At 62.0% G+C, this 15,196-nt stretch overlaps 1 protein-coding gene across 3 annotated transcripts in view; it reads left to right on the top strand.

Annotated features, from left to right (window-relative positions):
• The window catches only part of PI4KA (phosphatidylinositol 4-kinase alpha), a 58,447-nt gene that overhangs the window by 12,753 nt on the left and 30,498 nt on the right, over positions 1 to 15,196 (top strand). For 2 of the 3 annotated variants that reach the window (XM_068990114.1, XM_068990116.1), the window contains exons 4-19: positions 1,636 to 1,724; positions 3,351 to 3,423; positions 3,956 to 4,215; positions 4,628 to 4,694; positions 6,517 to 6,665; positions 7,177 to 7,242; positions 7,685 to 7,781; positions 9,417 to 9,608; positions 9,934 to 10,034; positions 10,569 to 10,698; positions 11,136 to 11,268; positions 12,018 to 12,113; positions 12,432 to 12,615; positions 13,367 to 13,470; positions 14,186 to 14,354; positions 14,789 to 14,839. In XM_068990114.1, coding sequence (XP_068846215.1) covers positions 1,636 to 1,724; positions 3,351 to 3,423; positions 3,956 to 4,215; positions 4,628 to 4,694; positions 6,517 to 6,665; positions 7,177 to 7,242; positions 7,685 to 7,781; positions 9,417 to 9,608; positions 9,934 to 10,034; positions 10,569 to 10,698; positions 11,136 to 11,268; positions 12,018 to 12,113; positions 12,432 to 12,615; positions 13,367 to 13,470; positions 14,186 to 14,354; positions 14,789 to 14,839 — 1,961 coding nt within the window. The remainder of the gene's footprint in view (positions 1 to 1,635; positions 1,725 to 3,350; positions 3,424 to 3,955; positions 4,216 to 4,627; positions 4,695 to 6,516; positions 6,666 to 7,176; positions 7,243 to 7,684; positions 7,782 to 9,416; positions 9,609 to 9,933; positions 10,035 to 10,568; positions 10,699 to 11,135; positions 11,269 to 12,017; positions 12,114 to 12,431; positions 12,616 to 13,366; positions 13,471 to 14,185; positions 14,355 to 14,788; positions 14,840 to 15,196) is intronic. The other variant, XM_068990115.1, reaches the window with a different exon arrangement.

The raw sequence follows: 15,196 nt of genomic DNA, 5'->3' as shown, positions 1-15,196 counted from the left end.
TCAGCTTGGAAGATCCCCAGCATTTCAGAGTTCATGAACCTTCAGACTGAAGTTTCCTTGTAACCTCTCTCTGAGGCCTGAGGCCCCCACCTTCAGACCTCACTGGGGCTTGATGCCTGCAAGACGGCCCCGTCCGCCCTCTCGGTGGCAGGGCCTGCATTTGTTGGGCGGGCCCACCTGCTGGCCCCGTGCTGTCCTCAGGCACCGCCTGTGTGTGTCTGCCCGGGCCCCTCCTGCCCTCTGGATTCTCAGCATCGCTGGCGGCTGGTGCCAGCCTAAAGCTGGCAGAGTCTAGACTATGCAGATGCCCTGGAATCTGGCAGCCTACAGATGAGACAGAGCACGGTAGAGAGTGAGGCACCTGTGTGCGCCGTTGCTGTCTAATCTGGAGAGAGGCAGAGTCCTAGAAAATGTTGATGTGTTTAATTAAATGTGTGGATCCTAGTTTATTTCAAAACTAATATCACTTCTGTACACGTGGACTCACTCTCGTGAAGTTTTGAGCATTATTAAAGATCATTGGAGTTGTATAAGTACCCGATTACTGGGTGACACCTCAGCCTCCCAGTTTCTATTCCGGCACTGTCGCTCAGCTTTGATGCATCCAGAGTAGCAGCTCCTCGGGGCCGTCCCTGGACCAGCAGCTTCAGCTCCGGGGGCTTGTCGGAAGGCAGAGTCTCAGCCCCTGCGTTGGAGCTGCTGAGTTAGGACTCTGGCCAGGGAGCAGACAGACCGCTCCAACAAGCCCTTCTGAGGGTTCCGGCCACTTGTGCTTGAGAAGGGCCTGGAGCTGTGTCTCTGGGTCTCGTGGGAAAGTAGACCGTGGTGGTGGCTGTTGTGTGCGTGTGTGTGTGTCCTGAGTAGACACGTGGCGGGTGGCTGTCGTGCGTGTGTGCGTGTGTGTCTTTGAGTAGACACGTGGCGGGTGGCTGTTGTGCGTGTGTGTGTGTCCTTGAGTAGACATGTGGCGGTGGCTATCGTGTGTATATGTGTGTGTGTGTCCTTGAGTCGGTGCTCAGCGTCCAGGACGGGTTACATGTTCAGTAGGGACCTGGTCTCCACGGCGGCAGGCCTGGCCATCCCTCAGTGCCCTTGACAGAACTGCCGCTTCTCTTTCGGGCCTCTGGGCCCAGAGCTGCCTTCCTGCCCTGAGGCCCTGCTCCTGAGACGCTCCCTCCTGGCAGGCTCAGTCGGGGAAGGGCCTGAGCACCTGTGAGGAGCGGAGCGCGCCTCTGGATGCTCCTCTTAGCATCTTAGATTTTCTCCATCCGTCAGAAGAAGAGAGAATTAAGCGTTAACTGTTTCAAGTGATAGTGATTGGTATTTGAAAATCAGCCTCCATGAGGTATCTCCCACACACTCAAGACTGAGTTCCCAGTTTCATGTCGGTTGGAAGTAAACCGTGGAGGCTGTTGTGGTAAAATGCACTGTGATCTCAGACTATAAATGGGCTCAGGACGCATCAAAGTTTCTTGAACTGAAACATTTTGTTGCGAGGAAGGCAGGGGTGTTTCTCAGGAAACATGCTGGGCCCCTACCCTGTTGAGAGCGGCCTCCGCAGGGAGCAGGTCCTTGGCAGCGTGTGAGGGGAGCAGCTGGGCAGGGTGAGGGTCCAGCTCCTGTCTCTGCCTCCAGGTGCCCTCCCGGTGGCCGAGAGCTTCAGCTTCTGCCTGGCCACTCTGCTGTCCGACGTGGCTTACAGGGACCCTTCCCTAAGGGGTGAGGTGAGTGTGCCGCGACGCGGTGTGCTTGTGCGCAGAGCCCCACGGTGACGGCGGGACGGGAAGCAGGTCCTCGGGCTGCTGGTGCTGGCGCACGGCGCGCGATGGACACCCCCGCTAAGCAACACGGGGTTCTGCTTGCAGGGCTGCCCCCGCCGGCCCCCCGGGTCTGGGTCGGCCTGCTTTCCCGGCTGCCCCGTGCAGCGAGAGGCCCTGTGTCTCGCTGCCTCCACGCTGGGGATCAAAGGGGCTCTTACAACAGCAGCACTTCTTTCTGGGAAGTGGGGGCCGTTTGTTCCTCTAAGAGCCCCAGTTTTTTTCCTTTTGGTTTATTTTGGTGGAAATGCTGTTTCAGTGTATTTCACACTCTCTCCTTCTAAAGAGGAATAGGATGGTGACAAGCTTCATCTTAAGCAGCTCTGTTACTGGCAGAGGCGGCCTCCCCGCGGCCGGCCTCAGGCCCTGCCGGGGAGCCGGGTGTGCCTGTGTGCCCGTGCTCCCGGCTGGCTGCCGCTCTTCAGCCCCCGTGTCTTTTAATTTTTCAAATCTCTTTCCTTACTATTGCTGTGACTTCGTTTGTCCCTGTTTCTGTCGTTACGTTGGTCTCCACCCTTCTTTCTTAGTTGAGGTTCTTTATTGTGGATTGGCTCAACAGGTAATGAGATAGAGTACAATGACATGTTGTTATTTAAAACGTTACCAGGGCTTTTTTACCAGTAACACGCACTGAAATAGGGAAGCACCACGGAAGACGGTGATATAACTTTAATACGTGAAACGGACAAAGCGTTGCTTTTCACGTCCTCACAGCTTCCGTGTCATTAGACAGAATGGGAGCTGCGGCCCCGTCGCCTCAGACCAGCTTCGTCCTCTGTCTGGATCCCTTCCCTGCAGTGATGGGCAGTGAGGGGCCGAGAGGGGCTCCATCTGGCGCTCGGTTCCGAGCCTGGACCACCCGCCGCTGGCCCCCTGGGTCAGCAGTGTGGCCGAGGGCAGGGCTCGAGGACCAGCCAAGGGTGGAGACCTGGGCCACACAGTGTGGACACTGCCAGCCTGGGCACTGAGGACCCACCCGACGGACTCAGCCTGCACCCTGGGCTTTTGTGGGGCTCTGTGACAGGCCAAAGAGACTGGCCCCTCAGGGGAGGGACACAGCCTGGGGCAGCAGGTATGGAGAGGCTGACAGGGCTCACCTCTGTGAGCCCGTCCGGCAGCAGCATGAAGGGGCTGGAGAGCCAGTGTCACATCCCCGGACGTCTGGAGTCCAGCTGAGCCTGGCGATAACCCGGGGCGGTCCCGGCTCCCCTGGCGTAGCAGTGGGAGGCCATTGCCGATGCTCGACTCCAGTGAAGTCAGGCTGGCCGTCAGCAAGGCCGTGAATCGTAGGAATGGACTGAAAGAACCAAGGGTGCTGAGCCGTGAGGGGCGCCGGGGGCCCTCTGGACTGGCCAAGAAGCGGGCCGTGTTCCCAAAGGTGCCGCCCGCCTCAGCAGAGCACCTGCGCGGGGGGCTCGGTCATGTGTGAGGCGGGACGCGAGGCCGTCCCACGCTGCCTCTGGTTCTGAGCTGGCTGTGGCGTCACCCCGGTTTTCTGGATGAGTCTGCATGTCCTCTCCTCGGCTCTTGCAGATACTAGAGGCGCTGCTGCAGGTTCTGCATGTGCTCCTGGGGATGTGCCAGGCCCTGGAGGTTCAGGAGAAAGGTATGGCTTCTTTCTTTAACGACACTGTGATTATCTTTTCCCCGGCATTTCCCAGTCTTCAGAGTTCCTCTTCTTGGAGACCAGTGCGCCTGTGGACGTTACCTCGGTTGCTTGTGGCCCGCGAGGCAGAGTGTGGGGAAGGGGGCTGCTGGGGGCGGGTTGTGAGCACAGCTGTCCTGCCCAAGTGCCGGGCCCCTCCCTCACCCTCTGGGGGCTCAGTTTCCTCCCCTGTGGCCTATTTGGAGGTCCTTTTCCCTCTGGTGGGAAGCTGTCTACCTGCTCCCAGGCTGCACTGGTGCTGGCCTGGGTGGAAGCCTGTCGGGTGGCGTGGCTGAGGGCTGCCGAGAGCTGAGGGTGCTCAGACACCCCGCCGCGGGCCGCGCCTGCTGCTGGGCTGTGGGCGGATTGGAAAGGTCAGCGCCGGGCTGGGCGCTGCTGCCAGGCTGTTCGGGCCCTTGGATTTGCGGTCGAGGGGTGGCGAGGTGGGGACCCAGGGCCCCTGGGTGCCACCACGGCCTCCCTTGTCTTCCAGAGTACCTCTGCAAGCACGCGGTCCCATGCCTGCTGGGAATCACCCGCGCCTTCGGGCGGCACAGCAGCTCAGAGGAGTCGCTCCTGTCCAGGCTCTTCCCCAGAGCGCCCCCGCACTCCCCCCGTGTCCCCGAGGAGCTGGAAGGCGTGCGCAGGCGGTCCTTCAACGACTTCCGCTCCATCCTCCCCAGCAGCCTGCTCACCGTGTGCCAGGAGGGCAGCCTGAAGAGGAAGGCCAGCAGCGCGTCCAGCGTCGCGCAGGTAGGCCGTGCTCCCGGACAGCTGGGGCCTGGGGCTCGCGAGGGCCGTGCAGTGGTCTGAGGGGACTCAGAGGCTCATGCAGGAGTTCTCTGCAGGGTTGTGGCTGCCACGTCCTTTCTGAGATCTACACGAGTCATCTCTGGGCGCGAGGCTCTTGTTTCCTAGCTGTTGGGTACAGCTCTGTTCTGAGCAGGAGACGGCACCCCTAGGAAACGTGTGACTGGCTCGTGGAGAAAGCCAGAGAACAACAGGAACCTGGCTCAGTCAGGCACAGAGGTGTGGCGAGACCCAGCGCTCGCAGAATTGCAGCAGAGAGCCGTAGCCGCGGGGCCTTCAGGGAGGAGGGGCTGAGCGAGGCAGTGGTCGGAAGCCTGTCTGCCCGAGGTCTGACTGCCTTTCTGGTCTGTTTCAGGTCAGCCCTGAGCGTGGGGCGCCCCCTCCCAGCCCCCCCGGAGGATCTTCCTTTCACTGCCTCGAAGGTGGGCCTCGCCCTTCTGCAGAGCACCCTGGCCAAGTGGGGGCAGGGCCCAGGCCCCCCGCGGTCTGCGAGTGGCATGCAACTCAGCGCCAGGCTGACAGGGCACCCGTTTTCTGTTCCCCATTAAACTTGCTGCTCTTGAATCTGAAAGTGTTTCCAGCATGGAGACAAGTGTTGAGAGGGACACGCAGGGCCCCCGGCGCCGGCCGTCTGAGTCTCAGTGTGCTAGCCTTGGGAGTGCCCGTTTTCAGGCGGCAGTGGTGACGGCCGGTCCTGCCCTTGCTTCATTTCAAGTCGTTAAGGACCGGAGTGACGTTAAGGCGTGTAGTAATGAGAGTGAAAGCTTGCCTTTAGTAGCGCTTTCTGTGGAGCTTGCTGTCCACAGAGGACTCTCGGGTCATTTACCGAATGTGGTCGTCTGTCAGCCTGTACCATCAGACCCATGTTAGGCAGCCTGTGGCGTCGCCTCCGGGGACTGAGACAGGGTCGGGTGGGCCGCAGGGGCGCACGCCCTGGGGCCCTGCGCTCCTCTGCCAGGTGGCACTTGCTCAAGACCCTTTCTCAAGGGCATCTGAGATGCCTGGGGAGTTGTTTTTAAAAAGCAGCGGTGTGACTGAACCACATAAGTGTGGACAGCACGGGTACACTGTCTCCGGGCTGTGAGAGGCCGAGTGTGCACACCTGAAGGCCAGGATGTGCGTAATCCTGGCATAATCCTGCTGGAGGAAGCCTCCGTCCACAGCCTACCCCCACCGCCGTCACACCCTGAGGGCCCTTGGGCTGGGAGCCTGAACTCAGGGCCATCCCCATCGTGGCTGGTGCCAGGCCCGAGGGAGACCCCCTGCCTTTGCTCACACGTTCCCCACTCCCCGATGGTCCAGGCCCTCTCCCAGGCACCACAAGAATTTATTTTTAAGAAGTATTTCTTAAAAGCACAAATTTGATCATTTCTTTTCCTGCTTAAAAGCTCTCGGTGACCTCGCTGCATAAATGTCAAACCCAAGCCTCTTGGCCCCTGGAGTGCCCGCCTCCTGTTTGCACACCTGCCCCCTCGCTGCCTCTGCCACGCGGGCCTTCATCCTCGCATTGTGCTGTGTCCAGGAGGCGCCCTCTGGTCACAGGTTGCTGGCCTGCCTGTGTGACTGGCATCATTTTTTACAGTGAACTGGTTAGTCCTTCAAGGGAAGGACCCAGTGGTCTGCTGCACGACAACGTGCTGGGGCCGTGGCCCAGGCCAAGCTGTGAGCCGTGGGTCTCTGCGTGCGGGAGCATGGAGAGCCCCCTCAGCACCTCTGCAGCGCCCAGTGCAGCGGAGCTGGGGCCCCCCACACTCGGCCCACAGAGCTGCCGCCTCCCCGCCTCCCGCCCCGGTCACCGCCGCTCTCTGCTCCCACGGCTTCACCTTTGTAGAAGTCCACGGATAAGTGGCATCCTGTGGCACCTCTGACTCGGTTCCCTTACTCTGAGAGTCCCTAGATCCATGCCTGTTCTGCAGGCGGCACTATTGCGTCCTGTGTGCGGCTGAGTAGTGTCCACCCTGCGTTTGCAGCACGTCCTCCTTCATCTGCCATCGGCCACTCGGGTCGCTCTGTGTCCTGGCTGTTGTGAACAGTGCTCCTGTGGACCCAGGGGTGCGCGCGTCGTTTCAGCTCATAATTCAGATATATGCCCAGGAGTGAGATTGCTGGATCGTGCCAGCCTCTGTTTCTTAAGGGAAGGAAGGGATTGGAGTGTCAGCATAAGCGCGGCCGATGCCTTTGGCGGGTGTTGTGAGCGCGTCCGGTTGCGTGCTCCGAGACCTACTGTTGCTTCTGCCCCGTCAGCCTCTCACTCGCCCGACGGGAGCGCCTCGGAACCCGACTACTACTTCTCTGCCGTCAGCTCCAGTTTCTCCGTCTCTCCTCTCTTCAACGGCGTCACCTACAAGGAGTTCAGCATTCCCCTCGAGATGCTCTGGGAGCTCTTAAACCTGGTGAGCGGAGCGAGGGGCGGGCAGCCCGCAGGCAGACACCAGGGAGGCTGTGGCGGCCACAGTGCGGCTCGCCGGGTGTCCGATTAAAGAGAGGAGGCACACGTCCTCGGGGTCCGTGTGGCACGGGCCCGTCTCGCCCCTGCAGCAGCCATGCGGGGAGACAGCCACGAGCCCCAACACGAGAGGGGGCTTCAGGCGGAAGGTCAGTCTGGCCTGGAGCCTGGGTGCTTCCGCCTCTGGCCGTGGAAGCCTCGTGTCCCCGGTTCTGAGGGAGCGGCTCCTTTTCTGTCTGCTCTCCGCCCTGTCCAGCGTAGGAGAGGCCCCGGGTGCTGGAGGGTGCGGGGCGTTTGGCGGGGGAGGGGCGTGGACGCCAATGCCATGTGCGCGGCTGGCCTCTCGCTTCTACCCCATTTTTCAGCGGGAGGTGGTGACATGGTTTCGTCGTGGGCAGGCTCTGCCCTTCCATCTCCCATGGTGGCTGCCGGGGGCTCACCAGGCCTCATTCTCGCAGGTGAAGAAGATCGTGGAGGAGCCTGTCCTCAAGTCTCTGGACGCGGTGGTCACAGGTGTGATCGAGGTGCGTCCTCTGAGGGCCTCCTGCCCAGGTCCCCTGGCAGTGCCCTGTCCTGACCGCTGAGCAGTGGCCAGTGTGCCTGGCGCACAGGTGCGAGACAGGCTCGGACGGACTGACGGTTGGTGTGGGAGCTGAATTCCAACCTGGGCTCGACTGCTCTGTGTGGTCCTTGCCCCAGGTGCCACTCCGGGGCACACCCCTCATGGGTGCAGCGCTGCAGGCCTCACTGGTGGGTGTGCGGTGTGTGCCCGGCCGCCTCCCGTCCTTAGCCTGTGCAGGACCACGGCCCACAGCCACTGACGCGGTCAGGAGGTGTCACTGCCCAGAACCCTGGCAACGCTGGGCCAGTCCCCTTTCGCATCTCTGGGCGGCGTCAGTGAAGGAGGTAGCAGAAGGGGACCTCAGCGACAGTCTGTGTGGGTCACACCCATGCCCCCGCCTGCAGGCCAACCCCAGTGCCGACCTCTACTACGGCGCCTTCAGCGACCCCCTGTGCGTGGCTGTGCTCAGGATGCTGCGAGACACCCTGTACTACATGAGAGGTGAGGGCCATGTCACCGCGTCCCGACCCGGGGCAGCCGCTGGGAGCATGGCCTCGCCGTCCTCGCTTGAAAGACGGTCTCCTCTGCTCTCCTCGGTGCTGAATGCACTTCGTGACAACGGTCTTGACGACCACGTGGTGTCCAGCGGGCGTCTCTGCTTTCCTTAGCCATTTCCTCATCTGACCCCCAGCGCTTCTGGGAGCCAAGCCTCGTCGGGGCCGCAGCAAAGGTTAGGCTGTGGAGGGCAATGGGCACTGGCAGCTGGGCTGACCTGGAGCCCGCGGCCTCCCCAGCCAGCTTGTTGGAACCGCGATGGCCCGTCTGCTTGTGTCTGTGCTGCCTCTGGGGCCTCCTTACCATCCAGGCCCCGAGGACGCACGCTGGGTCAGGCTGTGGGCTCCAGGTGCCTGCTGTGCAAGGGTCCTTCCTCGGCCGTGTCCAGCCTTCCACATATGACAAATGACCTCTTTTCAGGAAGTACCACTGGAGTTCAGTTCAGTCGCTCAGGTGTGTCCAACTCTTTGTGACCCCATGAACCACAGCACACCAGGCCTCCCTGTCCATCACCAGCTCCCGGAGTTCACCCAAACCCATGTTCATTCAGTCGGTGATGCCATCCAACCATCTCATCCTCTGTCGTCCCGGTCTCCTTCTGCCCCCAATCCCTCCCAGCATCAAGGTCTTTTCCAATGAGTCCCCTCTTCGCATCAGGTGGCCAGAGTATTAGAGTTTCAGCTTCAGTGTCAGTCCTTCCAATGAACACCCAGGACTGATCTCTTTTAGGATGGACTGGTTGGCTCTCCTTGCAGTCCAAGGGACTCTGAAGAGTCTTCTCCAACACCACAGTTCGAAAGCATCAGTTCTTCAGGGCTCAGCTTTTTTCACAGTCCAACTCACATCCATACATGACCACTGGAAAAACCATAGCCTTGACTAGACGGACTTTTGTTGGCAAAGTAATGTCTCTGTTTTTTAATATGCTGTCTAGGTTGGTCATAACTTTCCTTCCAAGGAGTAAGGGTCTTTGAATTTTATGACTACAGTCACCATCTGCAGTGATTTTGGAGCCCCCAAAAATAAAGTCAGCCACTGTTTCCACTATTTCCCAACCTATTTGCCATGAAGTGATGGGACCGGATGCTGTGATCTTGGACTTTAGAATGTTGCACTTCAGGCGAACTTTTTCACTGCCCTCTCACTTTCATCAAGAGGCTCTTTAGTTCTGCACTCTCTGCCGTGAGGGTGGTATCATATATGAGGTGATTGATATTTCTCCTGGCAGTCTTGCCTCCAGCTTGTGCTTCCCGCAGCCCAGCGTTTCTCGTGGTGTGCTCTGTGTGAGCTGTCTCACGTCGCTGGAGTGCTTCCTGTTAATGAGGCGGTTCTGGAGATGGCATTCCCCTTTGTGTCTCGGGTGTTCAACGTCGACCGTGTTGACAGCTTGGGACACAGCATGGTTCTCTCCTCTGGGAATGACTGTTTCCTGAGTGTTGGGTGGCCCACGTGCAGGGCGGGCGTGCGTGCCCGTCCAGGTTCGCCTAGTGGGCCTCCCTAGAAGCACGGGGCCGCAGCAGTGCTCTCTCCCAGGGGTCTGTATGAGGGGCGGTCCTGAGTGTGTGTGCTCTCTGCCCACAGACCTGCCCACCTCGTTTGTGAAGGAGGTTCACGACTTCGTGCTGGAGCAGTTCAACAGCAGCCAGGGGGAGCTCCAGAAGATCCTTCACGATGCCGACCGGGCCCACAGCGAGCTGAGCCCCCTCAAGCTGCGCTGCCAGGCCAGCGCCGCCTGCGTGGATCTCATGGTCTGGGCAGTGAAGGACGAGCAGGGTGGGTTCCCCCGCCGCTGCCTCCCTTCTGCACGTCAGAAGGGATGGGGGGGCGGGGCCTGAGACAGGGGGCGGGGTCTACCAGGGGAGGGTGGGGCCTGAGTTGGGCGGAGCCTGGCCCAGGAGTTGTGGCAGGGCCTGAGTCGGGGCAGAGTGGGCACGTGGGATGGAGTGGTCCCGGAGGCAGGACAGGAGCAGGGAGCCGCCCAGACCCTGAGGTGGAGCTGCCCAGAGCCCTGGGTTCGGGTTCTGTCGCGGCCTGGGTGTGGCGCCTGTGGTGGGCGGCCTCTGCTGAGGCTGTGTACTCGCCCGCATTCTGAACTCAGGCGCAGAGAATCTGTGCGTCAAGCTCTCTGAGAAGCTGCAGTCCAAGACTTCCAGCAAGGTCATCATCGCACACCTGCCGTTGCTCATCTGCTGTCTGCAGGTCCGTCGCTGGCCCCGGGAAGGGGTGGACTCCCGTCCGCAAGACCTTCTCACAGTGTCCAGGCCGAGGCCGGCACCAGCAGCCGATCTGAGCTGCTGTGCCTGGGAACTTGAGCTTGAGCCTGCCGCGGACAGGGTCCCTGCTGGAAGGCCGCTGCTGACGGCTAGCGGGCTTTCTGCGAGCAGGATCCAGGCACAGCCGGGTCCCATGTTGCGGAGGCTACCCAGCGTGTGCTGGGCATTTCCAAGGCGGCAGACGGGAACCTACCCTGTCGAGGCTCTGACCCATCCCAGGCCCCATGACTCCCATCTGCCTGTGCAGAAGTAACGTTCCCAGTGAGCCCCGTCTCCCCTACGTAGCTTGTGGAGGTGAAGGACAGGTTACCACGGAATCTCACCTTTAGGTGGAGTCCCCACCGCCCTGTCCTGTCATTATGCCTGGTGGCACGTGGACATGACACGACTCCGGTCATAGTGGTGTCTGCGGGGGGTGAGCACCTCCCCTGCGGCCCCTGACTGTCCGTCTGCGTTGCAGGGCCTGGGCCGCCTGTGCGAGCGGTTCCCGGTGGTCGTGCACTCGGTGACGCCCTCCCTGCGGGACTTCCTGGTGGTCCCGTCTCCCGTGCTGGTGAAGCTGTACAAGTGCCACAGCCAGCACCACACAGGTAAGGGCCCCGCCCGGGTGGGGGCGGGGGGGCCAGCTTCCCTGCAGGCTGCTCCCGACCGGAAGCCTCCCTCCAGGCCCTTCTCTCCCAGACACGTTTCTCCAGGCCCCGCCCTCCCAGACATCCCCCCTCCAGGCCCCGCCCCCCAGATATCTCCCCCCCGGGCCCCGCCCTCCAGGCCATCTCTCTCTGGCACCTGCTCTCCGGGCAGCCTGCAGGGTGAGTGCCCTGAAAATGTGGGCCCAGACCACATCTTCTGACGTGCAGTGAGTGAGGTTAAGTGCCGCTCGGTGGGTGCGTCCTCCTCTCCCTTCAGTCAGACTGAGAGCCTTGCTCTCACCCCACCTTCCCGGCTTCCTGCTTGTGATCCCTGGCTGGGGGAGAGGTCACATGGCCCTGCCCCATTCTTTACTTAAGATGTGACTGTTCAATTCCAGTTGCCGGCAACGACATAAAGATCAGTGTGACCAACGAGCATGCCGAGCCGACCCTGAACGTGGCGCCGGGGAAGAAGAGCCAGCCCTCCATGTATGAGCAGCTTCGGGACATCGCCATCGACAACGTCTGCAGGTGGGCAGCGGAGACTCACCTCAGGCCCTGTGGCCCGGGACCCAGACGTGAGGAGCGAGAGAGGCCTGAAGGCCCCGTGCTCCCGGGGGCTGCGAGAGCTCCCTCTAGACCACAGCATTTCTCCATGCAGCTCGAAGCCCGCCGCGTAGCTGTAACGTCCGCTCAGCCACCTGCTTACTGTCCCTGCTGAGGCGCAGGGAGGCTTGTTGCCCACCTTTGCTCGCTCCGTCTTCGTCTCTGGCCGTGCTGGCTCTCTGCTGCTGCGTGCCCTCTGCTGGCGACGAGCAGGCCCCTCTCTCGTTGGGGTGTGCAGGCTCCTCACTGCCGTGGCCCCTCTTCCTGCGGAGCACGGCTTCAGCAGCTGTGGCTCATGGGCTTACTTGCCCCGCGGCCTGTGGGCTCTTCCCGGACCAGGGATCGAATCTGCGGCCCCTGCATTGGCAGGCGGATTCCTACCACTGGACCCAGGAGGTCCTCCGGGAGTTTGATTGAAGTTGGGATGAGTGTGGCATTCTGAAGGGAGCAGTTTGGGGCAAAACAGTGAAGTTGTTATTTCCGACCGAGATGTTTACCAAGCGGTGTGACACGAAGCCATTGTTTGAATTCGTTGCGTCTCGGTGTTCATTCAGATTTCTGGGCGGAGCGCATTCAGGGCAGTTCTTTAAACCCTACAAACCCGAGACAGAAAAACCGAACCTAGACCAGACGCAGGCGCTCACCTGCTTCTTGTGCTGCCTCACACTGCTCAGGTGCCTGAAGGCGGGCCTGACCGTGGACCCGGTGATCGTGGAGGCCTTCCTGGCCAGTCTCTCCAACCGGCTGTACATCTCCCAGGAGAGCGATAAGTACGCCCCACCCCTGGGGACGGGGGTGTGGAGTGGGGCACGCAGACCCCTGAGGCTCGGGCTGGCTGGCGCACACGCTGCTCAGCTGCTTTCTCGTCCAGCCTGGACTCGGGTGCAGGTCTGTCCCGCCGTGTCCGCTGAAGCCCACCTTCAGTGTACCCCCGGACGTTGTTTGGGCTGCACAGCCCTGCCTTCCTGCCTGGCGCTGGTGTCGACAGGCCCCCGGCAGTCCCTGTCAGACGCACGGTCCGGGCCCCGGGCTCCACCTCCCGCTGCGTTCGAGCTGCGCTCCCACGTCCTGTGTCCCCCCCTGTGCAGGGACGCACACCTGATCCCCGACCACACCATCCGAGCCTTGGGCCACATCGCGGTGGCGCTGCGGGACACCCCAAAGGTCATGGAGCCCATCCTGCAGATCCTGCAGCAGAAGCTCTGCCAGCCTCCCTCCCCGCTCGACGTGCTCATCGTCGACCAGCTGGGCTGCCTGGTCATCACTGGAAACGTAAGGGAGCCGCGGGCCTGCGCAGGGAGCTCCGCTGACTCGCAGGAGCGTGCGAGTGCAGACTGGACGTGCTCTCCTGGGGTCACGTGCGCCCAACTTCCTTAACACCGGGTGCCGAGGTTTTTCTCAAGTACGGGAGCTCAGAGTAGTGGTTTCTAGACGGCCAGGTAAAGCGGCTTGAACTGAGCTCTTGCTGACGTGACTAGACTGAAGTGGAAGTGGAAGCTGTGTGCGTGGTTTGCATAAAGCTGCAGGGGGCAGCCCTGGCACAGTTGCAGGCCCATGGCTCTGGCCCACGGCGCGTTCCCTCCGGGTGTCGGTGGAGGGCACTCTTGGCGGGAGGTGGTCACAGGCCCCCCCTCTCTTGAAACAAGGGCGCCCTTGGCGAGAGGTGGTCACAGGCCCCCCCCCCCTTGCAGCAAGGGCGCTCTTGGCGAGAGGTGGTCACAGGCCCCCCTCTCTTGCAGCAAGGGCGCTCTTGCCGAGGTGTGGTCACAGGCCCCCCTCTCTTCCAGCAATACGTTTACCAGGAGGTGCGCCTTCTCTCCGGGTGTCCATGGAGGGCGCTCTTGGCGAGAGGTGGTCACAGTCCCCCCCTCTGTTGCAGCAAGGGCGCTCTTGGCGAGAGGTGGTCACAGGCCCCCCTCTCTTGCAGCAAGGGCGCTCTTGGCGAGAGGTGGTCACAGGTCCCCCTCTCTTGCAGCAAGGGTGCTCTTGGTGAGGTGTGGTCACAGGCCCCCCTCTCTTGCAGCAATACGTTTACCAGGAGGTGTGGAACCTGTTCCAGCAGATCAGCGTGAAGGCCAGCTCGGTCGTGTACTCGGCCACCAAGGACTACAAGGACCACGGCTACAGGTAAGCCTTCCTGTCTCCCTGTCGCTCTCCATCCTTAGAAAGGGGGCCACTCGGGGTCTTGTCCCGTAAATTAACGCCGCTTCTCACAAAAGCACCATGTGCTAGAGATCCATGCTTCCTGGCGGGGATGGCCTGCACCTCGCTGCCCTCAGCAAGCACCTCCTTACTCACACCCAGGCTGCCCGATGCCCGGTGGGCACGGCACCTCACCTGGCCTGCCCGTCGTCAGCCTGCCCTTTGGGCAGCGGCGCTGCAGTCTGCCCAGCCCCAGCCTGTGTGTCAGGTAGCTCTCACACGCCTCTGTGGTCAGGGTGGCACACCAGCGAGGGCTCCCGTGCCGTCCTCAGTGGGTCCTGAGCATGGGCACCACAGCCTCGGGTGTGCGACGCCCAAGGACAGACGCTCCTCCTGTGTTTGCAGAACCTCCTTCGGCTTGGCCAGGCCCAGGCAGGGCACAGGGCGGGGTGGAGGTCCTCCTTGCCCTCTTCCCCCCCAAGGGGAGCGGGCGGCTGGGTGGCCGTGACCTTGGCTTGCTCACCAGCCATGTGTGTGCGTGGTGCCACGTGTGTCCCCACGACAGCCCCGGGCTCGGGCTGCTCGTCTGTGGGCTCGCTGCCGCCGCCTCGGGAGCCTGGCCGCTGGACCCCAGGGCTGGCTGGCCTGGCTGCGCTCGCTCACCTCCTCCTGCCGCCCGTCTGTCCCTTCGCTCCCGCAGGCACTGCTCGCTGGCGGTGATCAACGCCCTGGCCAACATCGCAGCCAACATCCAGGATGAGCACTTGGCGGACGAGCTGCTCATGAACCTGCTGGAGCTGTTCGTGCAGCTGGGGCTGGAGGGCAAGCGGGCCAGCGAGCGGGCCAGCGAGAAGGGGCCCGCCCTCAAGGTGGGCGCCGCCCCAGGCCCCACTGGGAGTGGGGGCTGGCGCTTTCCTGGGGGCTGGTGGGGGCCACCCTCTGGGCTGAGTGGGACGGAGAGGTGGTGGGAACAAAACAGGTGTCAGGTGGCCGCAAGACCTCTTGGGGGGCGGCGTCCGAAGTGGGCACTTTGCAGGGGGCCCGCGTGCTTTTCAGGCGTCACATCTGCAGTACCGCGAGGTCTTTGTGCAGAGTTGCCACGGCATATGCGCCGCGTCCCCCGTGTGCCATCGAGCGTGCCCTGTTCCGATTGTAAGGTTGAGCACCTGTGTCCGTCTCCCTGTACGTGTCTTTCATCGCTTTGTTTGAAGGAGTTTCACTTCTCGCGATGCTGTGTGGGGCCTGTCTTTCTGTTTGATGAGACGAGGGGTGCTGGTCAGTGACCTGGCTCTGTCCCCCACAGGCCTCCAGCAGCGCGGGGAACCTGGGCGTGCTTATCCCCGTGATCGCAGTGGTGAGTACCTGCCCCTCCGCGGTGCTCCCGCAGGTGCTGCCTGGGCTGGCTCTGCTTACGCAGGTGGTTCCCGAGCGCCCCCTCAGCGCACCCTGGGGTGGAGCCCCTGCGTCTGCCTCCAGCTCCCTCATCACTCCAGTCTCGAGCACGTACGCGTGTGTCCCCAGCTGGAGCTACACAGGGGCTGACCCCCCAGCTGCAGGGCAGCCCCAGAAGTGGAGGCCAGGCGGGTGGGTGGAGAGCCCGTCCGTGTTTCGGGAGAGGCGTCTTGGGGCTTGCTCTGGGGGTGTTCGTCATCTGAGCCTGGGGGCCGCTGGGGATGTGGTGTTTGCTGGCCGAGGTGGACAGGAGCCCACA

This window comes from Capricornis sumatraensis, chromosome 17 (assembly GCF_032405125.1).
Source record: "Capricornis sumatraensis isolate serow.1 chromosome 17, serow.2, whole genome shotgun sequence".
Lineage (NCBI taxonomy): Eukaryota > Metazoa > Chordata > Mammalia > Artiodactyla > Bovidae > Capricornis > Capricornis sumatraensis.
Note: the sequence above shows the minus strand (reverse complement) of the source record. Positions and strands in the feature narration are given on the sequence as shown.